The sequence below is a fragment of the Patagioenas fasciata genome, chromosome 6 (assembly GCF_037038585.1).
Source record: "Patagioenas fasciata isolate bPatFas1 chromosome 6, bPatFas1.hap1, whole genome shotgun sequence".
NCBI classification, from domain to species: domain Eukaryota; kingdom Metazoa; phylum Chordata; class Aves; order Columbiformes; family Columbidae; genus Patagioenas; species Patagioenas fasciata.
This window is the reverse complement of record NC_092525.1, coordinates 17,414,410-17,439,066: the sequence shown is the minus strand read 5'-3', so window position 1 is coordinate 17,439,066 and position 24,657 is coordinate 17,414,410. Positions and strand designations below refer to the sequence as shown.

Genomic DNA, 24,657 nt, shown 5'->3' with positions numbered 1-24,657 from the left:
TGTAAACCCTTCCATGACTCTTCTCCGAGTGTTGTAACAATCCAGTTCGTGATGCTGCAAACTGGTTTGTGTGGATGTGCCCTTCAGAGACATTCTCTTGTAGTGGAGTCCAGGTGTGGTGAATGGCTGTTCAGGATGGTATGACCTTAGGGTTGGAGTTTCAGCTCCCAGTTTGCACTAAGGTCATAGGTACAAATACTGGCAAGAAGGAAACGCAGTGTTCCAGCTGGATAATCCCTGTACGGAACGTGATTACCGGGCCAGGGCCTGGGGACACCGCGTTGTGTGCTCGCTCAAAGAAGGTGAGAGTCCAAATGAAGGAAAAAATAAAAACTCAAATAGAAACAGAACCCCTTATTTCTTCAAAATCATTAATGTAGAAAACAAAAGCAATGAAATCTGAAAAAGGCCAATAGATTGTTAAGCCTGAAATAACAAAGGGGAAGATAACGATGGAGAAAATTCGCTTCAAGAATTCCACATGTGATACTGTTGCCAGCATTGTGGACTGATTATTTTCTCTTTTGTTTTCTTTAAAAATTAGGTTTGCATCCATTTGAGACTGTTGAGCTAGTGTTATGTAGCTGCACCTTTAGACAGCTCTCATTTCTGTGGCCATCTGATTTAATGGGTTGTGAACCTCAGTATCGATCTGTCCGCAGGGCCATTTGGACAACAGATATTTTACCTTTCTTTCATGGAAGTGACTGTCGCCAGTGTTTGAATTCCTCCTGTTCTGTGTTTTAACAAACAAAAGGTTTCTTACAATACCTTAAGCTTGATACTTACTAGCATTGTAAAAATGCCATTTTCTAACCTGTAGTTTATTTTAATCCAAAAATGCCAAGGAACCTCAGCACGTAGCTGTGCAGGGGATTGCAAATATCTTACAATGAACTCTGCTTTTTAAACGTAGCGTTAGTGTAATGCAAGCGTATTGTATTCAGTTTGGGGATTTTTACAATGTTCAGCTGTGTATAGAATGTAATTTCATGTACAAATAATTTTAGCACTGCTGTTATCACATGCTGTACATAAAGCAGATATTGCAGTTGCTTTCAGTACATTATGAAAGGCAACCAGCCTGTATATAAAGAGCTCAACATTTTTGTCAGTCCTTATCCAAAATAATCTATTTTTAATGCTGCTGTGCATCTCTGAGCAGTACATCCAAGCCTACTAAATCCCAGTAAGACTGAGAAAAGCGCATTTGCAGATTCCTCGCACCTTTTGCTGTAGTTTTACCTTAAATTCAGTGACAGCTGCTGCAAAAGAAAAAGAACAGTGAGCTGGGAGCTCCTGCAAATGGTGCTGGAACCCACATGTGGATGCTGAACATCCGCCTAAAAATACTTTTAGAAAGTAACTTTGTACTAAATTTGGATGTGAATCATCTCAACTGCTTTAAAGCTGGGTGAGGGAAAGTAAATATTAAACAAGTAGTATTAAAATTGATTTATTAATATATGTCTTAACTTCTCAGGACCTGTTGTGTATCTTAATCCACTCTAAATGCGAGCATTGGGTGGGTCATTTTTAAAATTGTCAACACTGAAATATTTAGTATTGTCCCTCAAACTGCCGTTGTGTGGTTCAGTGGGATGGTCCCCCCGTCACCCTTGATGTGATCCCCCATCACAGCTTATTTTGTGTAAATGTTTCAACAATTTCTTGCAGACAGTGAAATAGAAGAGGAATCTGAAGAGGATGAAGATTACATTCCCTCAGAAGACTGGAAAAAGGTAGATACTAAGGGTTGCTAAAAAAGACTCCATTTCATGGATAATGAGTTGATCTGTTACCTAGTAACTCTGAGCTCTATCGATCACCCAAATCCTCTCCAGTTTTTCCCCATAAATCTAGGAGTTTTGTTACTAAGAAGCATTCAAGACCTCCCCAAAGAGTCAAAAAACCATTACCACATAGTGCCTGTTAACTGTATTTTTAGATTTTGGACAATGAAAGTTGTAAGGGCTAAAAAAAGATGTGGTCGTTCTCTTGTTTGCTAACAAAAACCATCCCGGCTGTGGTTGCTTAACTTCTTGTTTCTGTTATTTTGAAACAGGAAATCATGGTGGGCTCTATGTTTCAAGCTGAAATTCCAGCTGGAATATGCAAATACAAAGAGAATGAAAAAGGTGAGGCTTAGCACTATTACCCTTATCACTGTGTTTGAGATTATTTTCTAATGGTGAGAAATAAAAGATTTGATTGATATCATCTCTCTTGCAAAATAAGAGCTCTTTCAAGTGAAAAAGTAACCATCATCTCAAACCATCATCTACAGATCATCCTGTATTTCACCATCAGAGCTTGAACCTTGTAAGGAGAAAGCAAAAATTATGTTGCTGGCCTATTGCCTGTTGAACACTTGTGTTCTAGTTTGGTAATGCAGTTTATGTTAACCTCTTCACTTAGTATATTAAGTTTAGATAAAACAAAATAGATAATAAATAAATAGTGTTGTCAGAATTGGATTAACATGTTAAGTTAGTTTTTAAACTAACCAGCACAAAACTCAATGCCTTCCTAGAGTCAGAGTACGTACTCAAATGGTAGCAGTTGTGTTGCCCTGAGTTCCAGGCTGGGATAGCTATCCTGTGGCCTAATCTAGCCAGAAACGGCCTAAAAAGGGCATCAGTCCTGCTGTTGACTTAGGCCAGGCTTACCCTGAAGCTGACACATTGTGCTGGAGAGATTGAAGAGAATGTGATGTAAAACTACACGAGGAGCTCCCATGAAAGACAGAAAACAGCAAATCAGAAAACATTTGCTTTTTAGCTGTGAAGAAGCTGCTCTTTGCACACTTTCCTGCTTCTGCATTAAAATAGAGCTTGAGCTGTCTATTTGCCTGAGATGGAGTAAATTCTGCTTTACTGGTCACCTGCTGTTCCTGGTATTTACGCAACTCTGAGTAGCTTTTGGCCTCCAATAATAAAAAAGATACGTGTGCTTTGTGCATTGCAGTCACCTGTATAAAACAGGTTTTCATAGTCTTGCGCACTGTTCTTTGCAGGACAGAGTACCTGCCTCATGGGCAGAAGCTGTTGAGGGGAAAAGTTCGATTTTCACTAATCATGCTAGGACTATTCCAGTTTTATGTACCAGTAGGGTTTTGTATCTTCTGCCACTTCTTTCCTTTCTGCTGTGCTTGGATGTAATCTTTGACACGACTCCAACTGGAATATTAAATGTCTGAGACACTGCATTCAGTACTTTCATGTACATATCCCGTCATGTTAGTTGTTCTCTAATGAAGGCGAAATTCTAGTTGTCAAATTCCCAAACACTAAAAAGGCTGGTCCTTTCATGTCCAGTCCCGTAAGCAAATGCACGAAAATGCTGGAACTCTTCAGAAAAACCACGCTGATTCTGGGAATGTGTTCCGACTTGCTGCTGTGAGGGGAGAGCGACCACGTAATCGTCACTAAACTAATTACAGTTCTCTGAGAAGTGTGCCTGGAGACCAAATTAGCTGCTATGAAACAACTTCAGGTTATGAAAAATCTACAAAATTATAAGATATGTTTTCAGAGGATCAACAATAGCTCTGAAAACCAAAAAGTGCTGAAGCCGCTTTGGGCCTGACCGGCCGTGGTCATTCACAAAGAGTGCAGTGCACTTAGCTTGGGTCGTTAACGGCACCTCAGAGCTAATTAGCAGTTACCTCCTGAAAAGAATTGTTGCTTCTGCTGAATTTTACATTATTTTGCTGTACTGGCATTTTAATCCTGTAGGTTCTTCCAAGTAAAAATGGGAGATAACTCAGAGGATGTGTCATTTGGCCATGTTCCTCCCATTAATTTCCATTTACTGTGGCTTCCCTGGTCTGAAACCTCATGTGAAAGCTCTGAAAAAATGGTAGAGATTTGGTAGTATTAAAATTCAGCCATCCTTACCTGAATGATTTTGTTTCAGAATGTATTTCTTGGAAGTAGCGGGAAGGTCTGAACAAAGTTCCCTTTCAGGAGCTTCAGGATTTCTGGCCTCTGGGTGACAGACACCTGGTTATGTTTTTAGCACCATTTTTGGTGCTGTGCATTTGGGATTTATCTGACTGATCCTAATTGTCTTGCAAGAAAACAGATATCATTAGTTTCTCTTCTGAAATAATTTTCCATGTCTACTGGCTGGGAAAAGGCAGGCTGACACTAGCTTTAGGAGAGAGAATAAACTTCTATATTGCTGTTTTAGCATAACTTTGTGGTTTTTTTTCCCCCTGTGGTTCATTCAGTGTATGAAAACGATGACCAGCTGCTGTGGAATCCTGACTTCTTACCCGAAGATCGAGTGATCGAGTTCCTCAATGAAGCATCAAGGCGTACGGGGGATGAGAAAGGCCTGGATGCGATTCCTGAGGGATCACATATTAAAGACAATGAGCAGGTATATAAGAATAATTAGGATTTGTAGTTTAATGATGCAGAATTAATTTTCCCTTTATTTTATTTTACTCCCAAGAACTAAAATTGCTTTTGAAACAGCTTTATTATTCCTTGTGGAAATAGAAATGTGATGTTTTTTTTCATTTCAACGAATATTAGGCTTAGCATTGCTTGATGTATCAGTGCATTACTTTATATATAATTAATTGTGTATAAATTAGTTCTGCTCTTTCAGTTACAGATTTTTTAAAGCTATACAAAGACATGCAGTGGATGAAAATATCAAAATACTTTACCTGGATATATACTTGGCTATGTAATTAGAAATTTTGAAATTTAAACAGGAATTATGTATTTGTACTGTCTTAATTATATTGCATTCATTTAAAGAGTTTGTTTTTAATCTTAATAGGTTATTAGTGTTTTACTAAGTATGCTTCTGTGGCACAACGTAAATTGAGTGGTATCCAGAATGTTAAGTGTCTTCTTATCTTTCCAGGCATTGTATGAACTAGTGAAGTGCAATTTTGATACTGAAGAATCATTACGAAGGTTGAGATTTAATGTAAAAGCAGCCAGAGGTGAGCACACCCTGAAAGTTCCATTTATATTGTCGAACTCTGATTGGATTTGTTCCACTGGTTTTGCTGTCAGCAGACTGAGCTTGACCGCGTGTGAGCCGTAGGTGTTAGTGCCCGTTTAAATGAATCTGTTCTTGTGCTGAAAGAGTGGAGTTAGCAGATGTAGGATCAAAAGGTTCACGCTCAAAGAGGGCGCGTAAAGTAACGTCCCGTCACTAGAGCTTGATACTTATATCTGTGACTTTAATAAGAAAAAAATTGAAATTACTTCTTAGGACCTTGGGCATTTTGTTCTTTGACCTTAATAGAACTTTCCAGTCATCCAAGTTAATGGAACAACCATGAAATATAAAATGAAATAATTCACAGTTCTAAATAAAGGAGAACAAGCATCTAAACTTTTTCCTTAACAAAGTATAACTAAGACAACCCTAGTTTTAAAGATTGCTTTTGGAGCCTTCAGCATTTCCTGCTTTGGTATTGATCTTTATACTCGAGGGAACAAGAAACGAAGAGAAGGCACAAGTTATTTTCCTTGCATATCGATCTGTTGCTTCTGCTTTCAAACCTGGGGCTTCTCCAGAGCTTACTGTGCAAATCACAAGACAGGAATGATCAAACTGAGAAGATTAGTTTGTCCTCCCACTATTTTAAACCTTATTTATTTGTGACCTTAAGAATCAATAAGGCCAAAATATATTAAGTTCTTAGAAGTGTGGCTGAAAGTTATTAGGGGTTTATTCTCGTTTCTGTGGGGCCAAGATTTCCCACCCACTGGTTAGAGTTTTTTGTTCTGCCTGACTGGAATGAGCAGCCTGTTGTCGCTGGCTCTTGCCAGCAGTAAAGTTCTCATTCCTCATTCCTTCTCCACAGCCAGATTTCCCACCTAGTTTACTAGAAAGATGAATTTTCATTTTTGTACCGGTAAGTGAAATTTCTAGAGGTGGTTCTCATTTAGGCAACAGACAGTGCAAGAAACTACAATACCACATTTATTTTCTGTCACTTGAGTTTTCTTTCACTGACCATATGCTTTTTTTTAAGTGTTTTCTTTATTGCATTTCCTTGCTATAGAAGAACTATCTGTGTGGACAGAAGAAGAATGTAGAAACTTTGAGCAAGGACTGAAAGTCTATGGCAAGGATTTCCATGTGATCCAGGCAAATAAGGTAAACAGTGAATTTAAATGTAATTCTCACATATTTTTAAAGCAATATAATTGTAAATAAATTCTTATCCTCTTGCCAAAAATGTATTTAAATTCACCAAAATTTACACGGCACTTCTTTCCTAGGTACGAACACGGTCAGTTGGTGAGTGTGTAGCGTTTTATTACATGTGGAAGAAATCGGAGCGTTATGATTTCTTTGCGCAGCAGACGCGATTCGGAAAGAAGAAATACAATCTTCATCCTGGTGTAACGTAAGATGTGCATTATTTTTCTGTTGGATCTAAAGCTTTATTTTATACTGCTCTAATCTGAAATGCATTGACAGCCTAGGGATTCCATAGTCCCAATTTGCAGCAGCAAAACAGCCAAGGTGTAAGAAAAGCTCACTAGTGCGTATAACAATTTCCAAAATACATCTATCTGAAATAGGGCCAAAAATTCGCATTGAACAGCTATTTAATTTAGTTTGTTTCTGTTGAAGTGTTTCACAAGTGCAACATTTCTGCAAATATGTGGATATTTTTGTAAGTGCTTCTTTTACTCTAAATACCTAGTTTATATCATATGAAGGCATCAGTTGTTGGTTTCAGATGGAATTTGTGGTACTTGCTGTGGTATAATCTTGAAATGTGTTGTTTAGCAAGAATTCTGGCTAACACGGGACCCTATACGAGGGCTTTTTTGGGTGGTTTTAGCTTCTTTTTCCCGCTCACGTCTCCGTAAGGCAAAGAGGGAAATGTCTGTGCATAACTCTGTGTTTTCCTCTCTCAAATCCAAGCAAATGAGCCAACATATTCTTCTGCCCTTCATTCCAGAGCTGTGATTTTAGTATCCCATTCCTTCTGCTGACATTCTCCAACTCTTTTCACTATTATTTGCTCTTCTCCTTTGTTCCTGGCTTCTCTGTTCAGCCTTCTTTTTAATATTATGGTTTCTTTATACATTTTAGAACCGTGTGTTGGACCACTAAGGGAACTTGCAGTGTGACATTCAGATTGTCTTATCTATTCTTGAATGATTTTGCAGATAGATGTGGGAATTTAGGGTGCAGTATCAGTTCTGGAATAATTATGTGTGAGGATCTACTGTTCATCTGGAGTTTATCCAGACTAATACCGCACGTCCAAGGGCTTTACCAACCAGCTTTGGTTGTTTAAATCTTTCACAAGAGATTTACTGTTAGTGACCTAAATTGTAGGACTGTAATAGATTTCAGATATGGCATTGAAGACTGAAGTTTTTAATTTGCTTTTAACTTTACCCCTTTTGAGGTTGTATGTGCGCAGAAGTTATTTTACTTAATGGTATGTTACGACTGCCGCAGGAAATTGTGGGAGCTTAGTATGAACCTGCCTGAGAGCGTCACTTTGGAAACACAGTCCCCAACATCACAGCTTCTGCTTATACATCATCTTATAGGACTTGGCAGAAGCACACACTGAATTTATATAAAACTGGCCAACAAATTGGTCAACAAATACGTAGTTGCTGTGGCCAAATGTGGGCAGATAGCACAGGAGATCTCAAAGTTGTTAACTTTGCAAGATAAATCTGTGCATTTCAGAAGCTGCAAACTGTGCATTGCTCACGCTTGCAGTACACGAGGTTAATATTTTTGCGCAAATATGAGTAACGCTGATCCAGAATGTGCCGTTTCTGTTGTCTAGAGATTACATGGACCGTCTGCTGGACGAGAGTGAGAGCGCAGCCTCCAGCAGAGCCCCGTCCCCCCCACCCACCGCCTCCAACAGCAGCACCAGCCACTCGGAGCGGGAGGACCACAACGGTGAGTCCCTGCGCTGCTCCTCCGCACCACGTGGCTGGCTTGCCTCTAAAAACGAGCCTGGTTTAGTGTTAAATACTTTCCAAGGTGTTAGTGAAACGAAGAAATAACCTTAGCAGCAGAGTCAATTATGCTGTTAAGCGGCATTCTTTATTTTATCAGCACTGGGGAGCTCAGGGGATCATCCTGCATCAGTGCTTCAAAGACTGGATGCTCCTGCGTTCCTTATATTCACATAGTTACTGCATATGCATTACCATTTTTGAAAATTTTGACATACAATATATCTATACTAAGAAATAATTGATGATGGTATAATTTAGTTTCTTACTTACAAAACATCTATTAATTATTAGTTAAATACACACTAAGCACTCTGCTTCTAAAGCATGTATTACTCAGTCTTCTGTCTCCCTCTTGTGCAGAAGGATCTAAAACTTGAGAAATATCTCCTGGTTTTGCAAGTGGTCAGAAAGCATTGATCATAGCAATCGGTTAATGATGGATACGTCTTTTGTAACTTAATCACAATATACATTAATTTAGCAGCTTCTCTTCATTAGCAGTTTAACTTAAAAGTCTTTTTTTTAAAAAAAAGCTACGTTTGCATTTAGCCAGTGGTCACATAAAGATTAATTACATTTAAAAGCAAGATTCTAAGAGATTTATCTGCTCTTTCCTGCGCTAGTGTACATGTGTAATGCTGACTTGGTGAGGAGTCCCGTGCAGGATATTTAGAACAGCGGCTTTTTTGAGCTGTCACAGATTGTCCTGTGCCTGTGCTTCTCTTCTCGTTCTTACTCTCTCTTTGTCTCTACGCTGCAGGAGTGTCCGCGAATGGGCCGGGTGAGATACCGAATAAAGACGAAGCGAAAATGGAAGGATTGCACGTAAACGGACCCACCAGCGGCAAGAAAACACCTCACACGGATCTGGATACAAATGGGTATGAAACTGAAAACCTTTCCATTGACCCCAAACTCGCTCATTCGGCAGCAAGAAACGAAAATGATTTTGAAGAGAAAAACGAAAGACCTCTAAAAAGAAGAAGAATTAACAGCAATGGAAAAGAGAGTCCGGGTTCTTCAGAGTTCTTCCAAGAAACAAACTCACATGGGAAGCTCGAAGAACTAGAAACTTTGGATGACTGAATACTAGGAGCTGATTTTATTCCTTGGAGTAAATTGTGGGTGTCTGAAATTTTCAGGGTTGATGGGTTACCTTACAAAATCCAGTTCCGTAAAACGATCTGCTGAGATTTTTTTTTTTCGAATACCTTCTAGTTGGCTCTTAAGATCTGATTATTTGTTGTTTTTCAGTGCTGAAAAGCAGTAGGAGAATATTCTCTTTCTCAGAGCTGGCAACTCCAAGGCTCTTAGAAATATTTGAGAAACAAATCAGTGAGTTTCTGCAAAAATAGTCCCAGCCTAGTACCTTAAAGAAACTTCTGTGTGTAATACACTATTTAAATATTGTACAAGTGAACAAACCCATCCTATTTGAAGCAGGGGGCTGGTTCAAATGTTGCAGGAGGTTAAAATGAAATACAAATGCCAGGACATGGATCCAGACTTCCACTCATGCTGGCGAGCGGAAAGTGTCACCCAGCGCTAAGGAACCCTCATGAATCCTGAAAGTTATGAGCACAACTATTTTTATATATAGAAGTTTTAAAAGGTAAATAAATAAACCAGGTCAGGTTTGTATATGTAAAATTGTTGACATCAATGATGTCTTTCCATATTCTTTATCTGGGCTAAAGAAATACATTCTGTATTTTTCCAGATTTCTTTGTAGCCTTTGAAAGATTTTTACAGTACTTATGATGTCTTGATTGAACTGTCCTTTCTTAAAACAAAAGCTTGTATAATTTTCTTAACTTGTACAGTTGGTAAACTTTTATGAGAGAATTGATATCCTGAGTCTAACGATGTCAGCTTCATTTTATTTTGCTGAAGTCTTTTCTAGAAAAAAGAAGAAAAAAAGAAAACCCCAAACCAATTGACTTAAAAAAAAAAAGCTTTTTAGTCACCAACACGTTATTTTCTCAGAAAACAACATCAAGAATGATTAGAAGTCATTTGACTTTTAAAAATAAGGTATTTTTTCTTTTGTTTCATGGCAAATAATGATGCTAAAAATTTGTTAAGCACGATGCTTGTGTTGCACAAATTTTCTTGCTTTTATTACACCTTTTTCTCATTTTATTTTGAGCTGAGATAAATTTCACCTCAGCCAAACGCTGGAGTTTACTAAACCTTATTCACCGTGATCAGGTGTTAGATTATCCTTGGATTTATTTTTCTGGTCCATCCGTCACCATCTGCATTTTACTGCCTGAATTTGGGAAAACAGGCGGATCTGCGCCGGGTGGGGATTTTGGAACCATCACACACACTCTTGGTCCAGCACAGACACGTAAATACATTTGATATATAGATCCACACAGGCAATAGAGTGACAAGAGGTACAGATCCCTATTTGAAGTGAGAGAAACAACTATTCTTTATACATGTGTGAAGGGGGTGATGCTCACCGTCCCGCTGGCACCATTGGAAAACTGTTGAAGTAGCATTTACATCTATGAAACAGAAAGGTTTTCTTAATACCAGTATTTGGGGTTTTTTTTTAATTTATTATTTTTCTTAAAGCCACAGCTACCATATTAAAAATAGGAAAAATTGTTCATTTGTATAATTGATAACCTTATCTCCTCCTCCTGTGGCTTGCAGGTGTGCTGTTAATTTTTAATGTGTTATTTTTTTACTTAATGATTATGAGTCTTTACAATTCCAGTTTTAAATGTACGGTCCCATGGTTTGAAACTGGTGTAAAACCCCAGCCACTGAGGGGTTTGTTCATTTCATTGTCTTCTCCAAATACGTGTAACTTGGACTTAATTATTGTCATTAATGAGCCAAACCCTGCGGATCCGACACGTTACTGGAGTGAATGAACCTGCTGGTCCCAGGAACGTGGTGAATTATCCGTCCTGCGCAGGAGGCGTCACCGGCCTCGCGTCACCACCCATCGCCTGCAGAGACCCAGCGCTGAGGTTCGTTGTTAATCAAGTAACTGATTGCTTTAGTAAGACGTTGCTGTTAATTTTTCAGTCTGGTTTATTAACAAACCCAAAGTCTCACGGCCTCAACTCAATGATGCTCTTGAGACAGTTTCAGACGGGGCTTCAAAGAGTCTTCACAACTTCAGTCCTATTTTCTGTTTTATTTTGATGCTTTTTTTTTTGTTTGCAAGTTGGAAATAATACTTCCAAAAACTTATAGGAAAGTTTATAAGTAAATTGTCTCAGGCTTGTGTGTGAAATACAGCACTGTGTATATTTTTTCAGGAATGTTGCTTTGGATTTTTTTTTTTTAAATCTTACCTTTTTTTTTGGTGATATGTAGAAGAGACCTGACATTCCATAATCAACAACTCTGTAATGCTCAGCTAGACTTTAAGAATATTTAATTATAATTTACATTTTGTTTTATGCTGGTGTTTTATACAATATTTGTTTGTGTTCTTCAACATGCAGCCACTAGAACTTGATAAGTCATTGCACTACTAAAGCTATTTAAAGATTCTAGAAATAGAGTAACTTGGATTTCATTTCCAAAGCGTTTGGTGCAGTGGGACCTGGTCCCAGACTGCGCTGAAAAGATCAATCATGACTCGCACGTGACACGGCCTGGTTTTCAAGCGCTATCGTGACAGGTGGCCTGGAGAATCAAAACCTTTGGGGGATTTTATAAAGGATTAAACGGGATATTTAAAAAAAAAAAAAAAAAACAAACAAAAAAACCAACAAAACCAACACCCACATACAAAATTTAAAATGAGTTTTATACGTTTTTCCACACATAGTATTTTGCACTGTTAGTAATTCCCTTCTCTTTATCCCCGCTCCCTGTCTGCAATTCTGAAAAAGCTTATTAAAATATTTTTTTTAAACAGACTGTCTGCATCACCAGTTCCTGAGGTTGTTTTTTTTAATCAAACCAGAGGATTTTTGCTCAGGGAGGAGGTGACTGCCCAATTCCACCATGACAGTGACTTGCAGGTACAGAACCACAGAATGTCAGGGCTTGGAAGGGACCTCAAAAGCTCATCCAGTCCAATCCCCCCCGCCGGAGCAGGAACACCCAGATGAGGTTCCACAGGAAGGTGTCCAGGTGGGTTTGAATGTCTGCAGAGAAGGAGACTCCACACCCCCCCAGGGCAGCCTGGTCCAGTGTCTGTCACCCTCACTGAGAGGAAATTTCTTCTCAAATTTAAGTGGAACCTCCTGTGTTACAGTTTGTACCCATTGCCCCTTGTCCTGTCACTGGTTGTCACCGAGAAGAGCCTGGCTCCATCCTCCTGACACTCACCCTTTATATATCTGTAAACACTAATGAGGTCACCCCTCAGTCTCCTCTTCTCCAAGCTAAAGAGCCCCAGCTCCCTCAGCCTTTCCTCACACGGGAGATGCTCCACTCCCTTCAGCATCTTTGTTGCTCTGTGCTGGACTCTCTCCAGCAGTTCCCTGTCCTTCTGGAACTGAGGGGCCCAGAACTGGACACAATATTCGTGATGTGGTCTCACCAGGGCAGAGTAGAGGGGCAGGAGAACCTCTTTCAACCTATGGACCACCCCCTTCTAATACACAAAATACCTTTTTCTGATGAAAATTTGAACCATTTCTTTCACTCCCCTTCTCCCTGAGGCCACACAGGGTCAGTTCTGGGGAGAAAGAAACAGCTGCGACGAGGAGGGAAGGACATCGGTTTATTTGAAGCTGGTACAAAAATACATAGGCACATAAAAATCTTTTTATTTTGCTATCAATCATCACTGACATATAAAGCCTGCCACACATTCAAATAAAAAGAGTTACCTTTTAAATCATTAAAATGGTCTTTTTTTTTGTAAATAGATTCTATATAGAAAACTTTTTAGTCGATTAATAGCATAGAAAATACTGTTGTAGGAACTCTCTTGGCTTTCCCAGTGTCTACAATACCATCCAGACTCCAGCACCCAAGTGTGCCCGCTTAAAATAAGCTTTACAAATATTTTACCCTTCAGACAATAAATCTAACCAGTAGATTCAAAAATAAAATAAAAATGGACAGAATCAACATCCTGACTAGAAACGCCTCAGTGCAGCCAAGTTACAGGCAAATAACATGGCAAAAAAGTGATTTGCGAATATTAAGTGAGACACGCAGGGGCCGGAGGGGCTTTGGTCCAGTAAAAACCAGTGAGCGCACACACTGGGGCTGGGGAGGCTGGGACTGGTGGCCCCAGTACTGCCCGGCTACTGGGAACCAGTGCAGGACCAGTAACCCATGTGCGAGCAGCTCTGGGGCTTAATTAATAGTTCTCATCTTTCCCTACAAAAATAAGCAGCTGGTTGCAAATCCCCAGTTTTACTGAAACTGAGGAAGCAATAAAAAAATAAAAGGGGGAATTTTATCCCAGCTCTGGCCAGAATGAATCCCAGGGATGGGATTTTTGCAGCACTCACAGGATTCCTCATCGCCTATAAAAAAACCTCCATGTTAAGCGCTCCCATCAGTGCTGCTTCGCCAAACAGCAGTTAGTTAGTTACATTTTTTAGCAAATATTTTCCAGAAACAAACCAGCCTACGGAAGCTGTTTGCCTGGTTACCAAAGGAAAGTATATTAAAAAACCTCATAAATAGAGTTTTACCAATTATTTTTTTTTAATTAAAGTTATAAACGATTCTTCTTAAACTAAAAGAAAATCCAAGGAGAGACCTAGAAAGAAGTGCTACGACAATATTTTAAAAAAATCACTTAACACTGGCTGACATAATAAAAATCCCATTTGTCTTTTTAACGGGTCACAGACCGAAGACGAGTGGTACATCAAACACCAGGCTGCGGGACGGGGCTGGGCACAGGACACACTGGATACAAAGCGTCCCTGTTTTCCAAAATCCGTGGGATTTGGACCAGGGGGCTGCCAAGCTCACAAGTGATGGGGAAAACCTGCCCGATGGGGATGTCCCTGAGTAACATGGACCTCAGGCAGAAGAGGATGTTTGCAGGGCTCTTGGAGGGGAAACCCAGCATGAAAAGTGGGTTAATAGAACAAAACAAAACCAAAAAAAGGCAACAAATGTGCTTCAGAGAGCTCTGAGCATTCAACACGGTGGCAACACCAGCGCTGACCTCGCTGCAACAGGGACAGGCGGTCCCTGCACCTTTGAGACGGGTCCCTGCCCTGGGGGGCAGATTCATCCCCAGCATCTGTCCCCACATCCATCCAGGTGGTGAATCCCCAAGGACGCTGGTGGCCCGGCCCGGGGGCTCAGGCTGTCCCGCACCGCTCCAACGCGCACGTCACTTTGCCAGTCTCCGCTGCCAGATCGCAGCGTGATTAGAAACCCATTAATTCCTCACGATCAGACTTAATTAGACATACTCCTCGCTACACAGCCAGTTATCTTCCCAATGATTCGTAAAGGCAGCAATCTAGATTGTGCAAATTAAGAGCGTTGCCATCACTCTGTGGCAGGCGCCTCGATTCCTTCCCGCATTCCAGCCGTGATTTGGCGTTTCCAAAAAATAAAACCACTTCCCTGGTCACACTGAGCTCTTCCCTTTAATATCCATCTTGAGGCCAGCTTCGGACTGCTTGCTCATCTGCTCCTCCGTGAAGGTGATGTAGGAATACACCAGGCTTCCAGCAATACTGCGGAACAGGGACGGGAGGGACACGTGTCACCCCTGCACGACACCACCCTGCCACCGGTGACCCCAGGGACACGCCGCCCTTCACACCAGCATCACACAACTCACACCGTATAAAAAAACCACCAGTTTATATAAACAATAAACTGCCCCAAGCAGCCACAAACCCATTGCCAAAGAAAAAAGTCAAAAACACAGGTGGGTCAATGGGTGAGGGTTTGCTGCAAGCATCAATTTGCAAGAAAAGATATGTTTTCCTCCTCAAATCAGGTATTTTGTTTAATTTCTACCCAAACACTTGCTAGCCTGAGTCCTGAGCCCATCACTGCTCCATCACCAAAGCAACGGAAGGGTAGGGGGGAACTGGGAAACTTCCCACCATACAAAAACAACCCAGAGCGGAAAAGAGACTTTTCCAAAAGCTGTGCTAAAATACCAGCTGAAGCAAACCCCAGTATATTTATTTTGCTACCTTAATTAAACAACTCAGATACACAACTCCAAGAACAACTTAAATTCGCTGCTACAATCTGAGTGTTCATCTCCTGGCTCTAAAACAACAACCTGCAGGGACCGAGCGGTGCTGACAGGAGCCAGTCAAACCATCTCAGTTCTGTGGCCATTTTCACCTGCAAATCGTAAGTAATAATGGTTCTCACCTGATATTCAGACCAATGAAGTTCATCCATGTAAAAATATAGTCTCCTCCAAAAAACATCCCAATATAGGTTATTAAAATATTCTGCAAAGGAAGAAGAACGTAAGTTTCTATACAGCCCAAGCCAAGTGTATGTTCTGTGCATTAAAGCAACGTGGAAATGGGAAATGCTGGATGCAGACAGCGTGAAATAGGAAAGTGCTGATAATAGTGCATTTAAAATGGGCCATTTTAGAGCTGCTGAGAAATGCTCCTGAGCAGAGGCTGCAACACTCGTCCTAATCTTGAGACCAGCACTGAGCCCACAATAACTGGGCCGAGGTGACCCAGGGGATGGCGGCTGGTTCTGGGCGTTCGTGCGTCATTAGCCCCGGGGAAGCCGAATGCACCGAGCGCAGCCAGCGCTACGCATGGCTGCTCGCTCTGTAAACACGCACACAGCACCTCTCTGCTCCAGACAGCAGCAAACAAAATAATTAATAAAAATAATAACCCCTTTGCAGCTGTAAAGAACACAGCAGAAGCCCCAGAGCCTCCGTCCTGGCCCCCATGCTGCGGCTGAGCAGACAAATCGCTTACCTTAATGCAGCCAACTATTGTAGTTGTAAGAGCAGAATTATACTGAGTGCAAAGAACCGTGGAGTACATCAAAATAAACCTGTGGGAGGAACAGGTGGCTTGTAAGGAACATGGGGACAGACTTTTGAGCAGGGCCTGTTGTGGTAGGACAAGGGGTGATGGTTCCAAACTAAAAGAGGGGAGATTCAGACTGGATATAAGAAGAAATTGTTGCCCTGAGGGTGGTGAGAGCCTGGCCCAGGTTCCCAGAGAGGTGGTGGATGAACCATCCCTGGAGACATCCCAGGCCAGGCTGGACGGGGCTCTGAGCAACCTGAGCTGGTGAAGATGTCCCTGCTCATGGCAGGGGTGGCACTGGGGGAGCTGGGAAGGGCCCATCAACCCAAACCCTTCTGTGATCCTAAGAGCCAACATGAGGCTCCAGGACACACTTTGGGCATCATCGCTCATCTCTCCTGCCCTTTTTCCAGAGCTGTATTTGTATCACTGCTTTTTTTTGGCTAAACCTGCACTGAAGCAGGGTAGGAAATAATCTGCAATCTGCACCTGCCACAGCTCTCAGAAATGGTGTCTCTATCAGGGCCAAAGATTTATATGCATATACATGTATTTTCTTTTAAGCCAGAAGAGCTCAGACCACCAGACCATGCTCCTGCAGGACCCCCCCAGCAGCACCCACCACAGTGTAAACACTCACCCCATGACGCACGAGAGCATGAACTGTGCGAGGAACAGCGTGTCCGCCCAGCCCGGGTACTCCATCGCCTGCAAGAAACACCCTGTGTCAGGGAATAAGCCACCTCAGCTGCCTCAATTACTGAATATTCTGCTTCTTGTAGAACTTGGTTAGAAACTCCCAGGGTAAAATTCTAATAGAATAACGTTTTGGACATTACCCAAAACTTACATTTCTCCAGCTGCAGGTGCAAACCAGCAACTGAAGGTCAGAACCTGACTTGCTAAAAATGAAGAGACCCAATGGAGAATGGGGGTATCCAGACTTTAATTTTGCAGTCAGTCCAGAGTGATGTGCAGGGGGTTGGGACTTGACTGGGGGGTTGAACTGCCCAGTTTTTTCCCGCTGGTGGTCCCTCTTCAAGAGGCACCGGCTTGAGCCGCTCCACACTGCACCTTGTGAATAAACTATTTATTTTAGAAGAATTTCTGGAATCCATGCCTGAGTCTCTGCTATGGGAAACATGGGGAAAAGGAATTTGCCCAACACCGACACTCAGAGGAGAAAATACAATAATTCACAGCAAAGTGAGAAACAAACCCCTGACAGTGGCTTTCACAGCACATCGGGAAAAGCCAAAATAAAACCAAACACAGCCCAGTGTGAAATCCCGGGGCTGCCCACAGCAGCATCACCTCCCACCTCGCCTGGAAATAGCACCAAATAACAGCTGTACAAGCAGGAGGAACCAGGAAATGGCATTTCCAGCCCCAAAATCACCCTCCCGGGAGCCCCATGCAACAGCTGCTGTCACCCACCTTTTGTGCATCCAGCAGAAAATTCACATATATATTTAGCAAACCCTGGGTGGAAGCTCAGAAAAGCCCCTGACAGGCACCACGATTAGCAGAGCAAACTGCAACACTAAGACAGAGCATCCCAGGGGAATTTAATGTGATTAAATGGCTAAAGAAAGTCCGAACTTCACGGTAGGGCTTTTTTAATTTTTTTTTTTTTTTTTTTGGGGGGGGGGGGGCTTGGTGCCTTTTTGTTTTTTAACTGTTTGGTTTGGGTTTGATTTTTTAGTTTTATTTCTTAAGATTACTTATTGTTTTGTTTACCTATATGAAGTTACGCTCCATGCAGCCCAGCCCCGGGTTTGCTCTGGGGACACCCGAGGCCAAAGCTCCAGCAGCAGGAGCTGGTTTGTCGGGGAACACGGGGAGGGGGACCAGGGGTTGGTGTTGCTGGCCAGGTTGGGGACACAGGTCAGGGTGGGGACAGGAGGAACCTCCTGCAGCAAAACAAGGAGAATCGAAAAGTCCTGGGGAGGAACAACGCCTGGGGACAGACTTTTTAGCAGGGACTGTTGCAACAGGACAAGGGCTGATGGTTTTAAACTAAAGAAGGGAGATTCAGGGTGGACATGAGGAAGAAATTGTTGCCCTGAGGGTGGTGAGAGCCTGTCCCAGGTTCCCAGAGAGGTGGTGGATGAACCATCCCTGGAGACATCCCAGGCCAGGCTGGACGGGGCTCTGAGCAACCTGAGCTGGTGAAGATGTCCCTGCTCATCCACAAGGCATCGTTACCTTTGACTCTTAATGAACTACAACCTTTACCACCGCCACGTGCACGAGCGCGGTGGGAGGTTTCCCCGTGCAGCCCTGTCCCCGTGCGGGACACGTTCGGCTGCACGTCCTGCACAAGAGGGTTTTTCTCCAGGCTGCACACACGGAGGTTCCTGGCAGAGCCCCCACAGAGCCCCCACAGAGCCCGTCTTTGTCCAGCCGCGCCTGCCAGGAGCGCCGACAGGGAAAAAGAAGTTTATTCAAGGGAAAAAAAAAAGGCAGTTTTTCTCCAGGCTGAACAGAGGCTGCACAGTGCAGCACAGAGCAACATTTTGCTCCCCGTGTGCCAGCTCCTGCTTATAAATAAGCACTTTATCCTTCATATATCCCACCGAGCCGCCCTTTATGAAGGGCAGGGTCTGAGCTTCCCTCACCCCCTGCAACCACCTCTCCTTGCTAATCACAACTCATTAGCTTAGCTTGTCAGCAGGGCATTAAGCTCCTAATGAGCAAAAAGCCAGCGGGCTGTCCCTGGCAGGGCTGGGGGGGACAGGGGTGTCACCCACCGGGGCCTGGGGAGCATCACCTCCAGCATTTGCCTTCCCTGCCCATGGAGAGGGATGCCCGTCCGTGCAGGCACGAAAAGTGAGCTCAGAAGACCCAATTAAATATGGAACTGCACATAAGTGAGTGTAATAATAATAATAAAATAACAATAATAAAACAATATAAAGTATACAGAACCGCCGGTAAATCAGATTGTGCCCTGACGGGTCAGCACAAGCAAACTGACCTCCAGAGTAATTCATCATAAACCCACCGAGAGGGAAGGATGGAAAGACTTTTCAAAAGACCCATTTACTTTAAAAATACTCAGCTTCTTTAAGCAATATTTGGTTTCAATTACTGCTCTCGTGCTTCCCCATTGCTTAAGCATTACAGAAACGCTTGAATGGAGCAACTCTGAGGATGTCAAGTCCAACATAAGACTTACAGTCACTTTCTTGCTTACGTGGCTTCCCTGTGTACCCCAAAACCTGCCCTCGCCCCACATGGTGCCCCAACCTCCTCCCTCAGATCCAAGTAGTTTGTATTTGCAAACTGGGGATAACCGAACTACTTTGCAGCCTCACATTTTGAGTGTTTCCTATTTTACGTAAGACGGCCAAACTACAGAAAAATGCATCATAACAAACAGTAAATTGTTTCCCTAAGCAACCCGTTTTGCCCAGTTATTGTACCAATAAAGATTTGGCTTTTGGGGGCAGGAATCCCACCTTCTGTGCATCTCCGGTGAAGTAGGCGATGGTCAGGGTGGGCAGGATCATAAACAGTGCGTTGTAATAGAGCAGACCGTATTTTCCCAGCTCCTAGAAATAAGGAACATCTGTGTGTACTCAAGTTGGTTCCAAACAGGAACATAAAACCTTATTCATTTTGCTACTGAAGGCTGGGTCTTGTCAGCTAAACCCGTGTGGGATTCTGAGACAGAAGAGCTCGACAGGTTTGTTAATATATATATATAAATACATATTTATAGTTTTACATATATTTTAAATATACAGTAATACATCTGTGTGTATATCTATCTATATACATAAAATAGACTGAAGTAATGAGCTTGCAACGAGCTTTATGGCCACCATCAATCAAAATGCCATTTATTTGCTGTTGCGTTTATTTGCTGCAACCAGCACAGGGACACGGCTCCAGCCACTGCTGTTTGGCGACGCTGGCACCGAGAGCAGCACAGGCGTGTTGCCAAACCCTCCGGATAGAGGATTTTGGGAGAGGGACGAGGTAGCACCGAGCAAACCCCCCCAGGTCCAAGCCACCCCCAAACCAAGCACAACGCTGCAAAGCCAAAGCTCAGCTTTACCTTGGAATCCAGCTTCTGTTTCACATAGGCACCGTTTGCAGCTGTTAAGGCATCGTTAATAAGGATAAAAATATATCCTTCCAAGTCGAATGCCAAGTCAGCACTGGGAAAGGGGAAAAAAAAAAAGCATTTAAAGTTTTAAGCTGCGCAGAGTGTAGCACTTGCAAGATTCCTTCCACCTGCTGTTTAGCCAGCAAGTTGTCAGAAAAAGTTAATCATGGGTCAGTAAAACATTCTTTCCTACTAGAGAGCATGTCTGAGGGTATAAAAAGTCAGCGTTTGCTCTGTCTCTTCTCAGGACACAGCACGGCACTTTATTGGCCTCAGCTGCGCTGGCTGGTCCTGTGGGGACGCCGCGGTGACAGGAGAGGGGATGGGGACCCGGAGCTCACCTGGCAGCTACGAACGCCCCAATGATCATGGCAAATACTGTCATCTGAACACTCCAGGAAAACTTCTTCCTGAAAAAGAGAGGCAGGAGGACACTGCTGTCACCCACCGGTCAGTCTTCACCGGGCGCTGTGGGGAACAGCGGAGAGAACATTTCCTTCCAGCACACAGGGAACGGGGGAAAAAAGCCCAAGAAACCAACCCATGCAAAGAGGCAAGTGAAAGCATGACGGTTTTAGATAATTATCTCTGTAATTTAAAAAAACCAACAAACAACTTGGCACTGATGGGGTGCAAGTTTATGCAGAGCTACAACTCTGTCTGTTGCAGAGAAGGGTCCTGCGTGGCACCGGGGGGACCAGCCCAGCACCAAAACCCAGCTCAGAGCCAAAAGCCCCGACCACCCGGATCTCCGGCACACACAGATTCACTGACACGCCGCACAGCAACCCAGCACCGGCAGACTTTCCTAATTCTAACCGGCACCCGCCACCAAGAGCCTGGCAGAGGAGGGGCTGGGGAGACTCACTTGAGTAAGAATCCTTCGGCAAACATTGTAAACAGGATGGAAAACCTCCGCAGGACGGTGAACATCGGCAGGCTGCAAGAGGAAGGGGAGCGGAGTGAACGGGCTTCTCCCCCCGCCCCGGCGCTGCCAAAACGCGGTTCTGTGGCCGCCCACGGAGCATCACCCTGAGACCAGGGCTCCAGAGAACGGAGCCCCCAGCCGGTTTCCCTATGGAAACTCCATCACTCCCACACCCCAACAACTATCGCTTACAGCAGCCCCCATCAGGGTGGGGGACCCCAGAGACAGCCCCAGCCCCTCACCCACGCTGGGCGACAGCCAGACCCACGTCCCTCCCTCTCCACCGTTTGCAAATGCGCACGTGGCTCGTTTTAGCATGGGCAGAGAAGGAACCACGTCGCCCCGAGCGGTTGCTGCCCCGCTCACCACAGCCCTGCAGAGCCGTGGGGCCCAGCAGCAGCTCCCCGTCAATGACAGACCCCCAGGGACCCCGCTGTCCACCCCCCATAGAGAAACGCCATCCTCACTTCAGTTTCTTTGTGCTGAACAGTCCTGTGATCTGGTTCCCGAAGTACAGAAGAGGTAGAGGAAACGTCTAGGAAGTTAAGAGGAGGGATAACATACAGTGTGAGCGGTCAGCACAAACCAGGGAGTCCCCCCAGCAGCACCCCCATTTTATAAATATACACGAACATTATTTCCACCCCACGATGGAAGTGTTCACACACGCACAGAGCGGGTCCTTGGCCGCAGGCTCCCGCGGCAGTGAGTACGAGCATCCCACTGCCAAAGAATCCCCTGTGGTACCCACCGCAGGTGAGAGGCTGGGGCAGAGATCACCCCCCAGCCTGGGCTGGGGGCTCAGTGCCTAGGGAGGGGGCTTGGTGCCCCAGGGAGGGTCTTACCCGCCGGGGAACGTGCCTGTCGAGGTCAGGGAACTTGACCACCCGCAGCGCCTTGCCCGCCCAGAGCACCGCAACAGTTGCCAGCATCTGCAAGAGAGCAGGGGGGTCAGCCCCACTGCCCCCCAATCCATGTGGCATCATGGGGGAGAGGGGGGACCCCACTCACCTGGCCCAGCCCCACGCACAGCGAGGAGGGGAACCTGCGGGCAGAGAGCAGACATCAGTGGGGGCACCCACACTGGGGGGCCAGCAGCCACGCACCCCACATTGTGTGCATAGGGAGGGGGGCAGCAGCCGCCTCCCAGCACCCAGAGCTGCAGAGCCCGCAACCATGGGGGGCACTGCCCAGCCGTGCGGGGGGTCCCTATGGGGGCAGGGACACCCACAAGGGACTGGGCTCCCGTGCATGGGGGGATGCCTAGCACCAGGGGACCCCAAAAGCTGGGGGGAGACATACACAAAGGGTGGCAAAATAGATGGGGCGAGCAGGGAGGGCAGTTACTGGGGGGCGGGGGGGGGGCATGCACAGGTGGGGGAGCACATGCACAGACTGGGGGGGGAACATGCACAGATCGGGGAGCATGCACAGATCGGGGGGCTTGCACGGGGTCGGGGGGGTGCATGCACAGTCCGGAGGGTACACGCACGGGGTGGGGGGCACGCAGAGGGGTCCCCGCTGGCACAGTGCACCCCAGGGCAGGGTGCACGCTGCGGGGCCGCGATTCAGAGACCCCCCCCGGGCAGCGGGGTGACGCCCAGGCCGTACCCGTAGGTGGTGAGGACGCTCTTGTTGACGACGACGATGAGGAAGGAGCTGAGCCCGTAGAAGGCCGCCGCCAGCAGCTTGAGGCACAGCGACAGCCCCGGCGCCGCCATGCCCTGCTCCGCATCGCCGGGCGCGGGGGCTCCCGCGGGGGCTCCCCCCTCGGCCCCGGCCAACGGGCGTCTGCGCGCAGCGGCCGACATGGCTGCGGGGGCGGGATCAAGGGTGGGGCGGAGCCAAGGGAAGGGGCGGGGCCAGAGGGCGGGGAGGGGCCAACGGCGAGGGGAGGGGCTGGAGCGGCACACGGGGGTCTGGTGGGGGGGACAAGGCACGAGGGGCGAAACATGGGGATTTGAAGGGGGGTGCACGGCATGGGGGGGCAGCACATGGGTCTGGTGTGAGGGGGTCCAAGGAGGCAAGACACAGGGTGTAGCACACAGGTCTGGAGTGGGAGGGGCAAGGCACGGGGGGCAAAACGCAGAGATCTGGGCAGGGGGTATTGCACAGGGGTCTGGTGGGGGGGTACGGTATGGGGTACTGCACATAGGTCTGGAGTGGCGGGGCAAGGTACGGAGGCAAAACACAGGTATTTGGGGGGGTGTTGCACAGGGGTCTGTTGGGGGGCACAGCATGGGTTGCAGCACACAGGGGTCTGGAGTGGGGGTGTCTGTGGGGGGCAAGACCCGGGGTGCAGCACACAGGGGTCTGGAGTTGGGGGAGTATCGCACAAGGTTCTGTTGGGGGCCACGGCGTGTTGGGCATCACCTGGGTCTGGAGTGGGGTGGTCAGTGGACGCAAGGCACAGGGTGTAGCACGCGGGTCTGGAGTTGGGGAGGGGGCAAGGCAGGGGCTCTGGCGGGGGAGGCATCGCACAGGGGTCGGGGGGGGGCAAGGCGTGGGGGCAAAACGCAGAGGTCTGAAGCAGTGGGCATCACACAGGGGTCCAGAGTGGGGGGGACATGGCGTAGTGTGCAGCACACGGGTTTGGAGTGGGGGGGGTCAGCATACAGGGGCTGGGGGAGGCAAGGCATGGGAACAGCACACAGGGGTCTGGAGTGGGGCAGCTAGGCAAGGGGGGTCTATTGAGGGGGAAAGGCACAGTGCCAAAACACAGAGATCTGGACAGGGGGTATTGCGCAGGGATCTGGTGGTGGGGCACGATATGGGGTGCAGCACATGCCTCTGGGATTGAGGGGGCAAGGCAGGAGGGGCAAAACTCGGGTCTGGTAAGCGGGGCACCGCATGGGGGTCTGGAGTGGGGGGGCAAGGCATGGGGGGCAGCACACAGGGATCTGGGGGGGTGGCACAGCAATGCATGGGGGTCTGGCATGGGGTTGCATTGCAGGGGGGGATCACACAGGGGTCTGGCAGGGGGACACTGGGCACAGAGGGTTCCCTGCCCCCCCTGCAGCAGCAGCACGGGGTGCAGCGCGGTGCAGACCCGTGCGGTCACTGCTGTCACTGCTGTCCCCAGCACGGCCGGGTGCCAGGACCCAGCACCCTGCAGGGGTTGCCCTTGGGTGACCCTGAGTGCAGGATTTTGGCACCAGGCCTTTCCGTTTCAGAGATTAAATCTTCCCCTCCGGGCTGTGTTCTGCCAAGTGGAAAAACCCCTAAAATAATGCAGCTTAGAGAAAAAAACACCACCCTACAGGTTACGCCAGAAAAAAAAGCCATTATAATATTTAGGATTTTGCTGGAAGACAAGAATGAACACACACCTGGAGCAGTCACGGCTCTGGTATCTGCTCCCCCGAGCAGCACCAGCTGCTGCAGCCCTGCGGGCAGGACCTGCCGCCCCAGCACACTCACCCTTGCCAGCCCTCCTTGCAGAGAAGCAAGCTTTTTTACTCAAAACTTGCTTTTTCCTGTGTCCCCGCTGCTGCAGGAGCCATTCCCCCGCAGTGCTCCCACCCAGCTGCAGGAAGGACAGACCAGTTTTAAAGCTCAGAAACAGCTTTCCCATATCTAGCCCGTCCTTTTAGCCTGGCCAAAAACCACACTAAAAGAAGCTTTCTCATGGGCATCGCCTTCCTTGTTCCTGCCCTAAGTCCTGTCCATCCTTATCAAGCTGCAGCGCGGACT

The 24,657-nt window shown here is 45.9% G+C and overlaps 2 protein-coding genes across 5 annotated transcripts in view; one reads left to right on the top strand and one right to left on the bottom strand.

The window, feature by feature from the left end:
* MIER1 (MIER1 transcriptional regulator) overlaps positions 1–11,879 on the top strand; it is a 33,201-nt gene extending 21,322 nt beyond the window's left edge. For all 4 annotated transcript variants that reach the window (XM_071810061.1, XM_065841906.2, XM_065841905.2 and 1 more), the window contains 8 exons: positions 1,678–1,742; positions 2,066–2,138; positions 4,235–4,386; positions 4,885–4,966; positions 6,041–6,135; positions 6,261–6,388; positions 7,805–7,923; positions 8,746–11,879. In XM_071810061.1, the coding sequence (XP_071666162.1) occupies positions 1,678–1,742; positions 2,066–2,138; positions 4,235–4,386; positions 4,885–4,966; positions 6,041–6,135; positions 6,261–6,388; positions 7,805–7,923; positions 8,746–9,071 (1,040 nt within the window). In that variant the 3' untranslated portion in view covers positions 9,072–11,879. The remainder of the gene's footprint in view (positions 1–1,677; positions 1,743–2,065; positions 2,139–4,234; positions 4,387–4,884; positions 4,967–6,040; positions 6,136–6,260; positions 6,389–7,804; positions 7,924–8,745) is intronic.
* A 794-nt stretch (positions 11,880–12,673) lies between these two features.
* On the bottom strand, positions 12,674–22,782 carry SLC35D1 (solute carrier family 35 member D1). The gene is made up of 12 exons (XM_065841907.2): positions 22,576–22,782; positions 21,976–22,009; positions 21,810–21,896; positions 21,432–21,499; positions 20,905–20,976; positions 20,378–20,446; positions 19,986–20,088; positions 19,384–19,476; positions 16,560–16,627; positions 15,863–15,941; positions 15,285–15,367; positions 12,674–14,626 (listed from the first exon to the last, which is right to left on the bottom strand). The coding sequence occupies exons 1-12, from the start codon at positions 22,773–22,775 to the stop codon at positions 14,518–14,520; spliced, it is 1,065 nt and encodes a 354-aa protein (XP_065697979.2). The 5' UTR covers positions 22,776–22,782; the 3' UTR covers positions 12,674–14,517.
* Between the last annotated feature and the right edge of the window lie 1,875 nt (positions 22,783–24,657).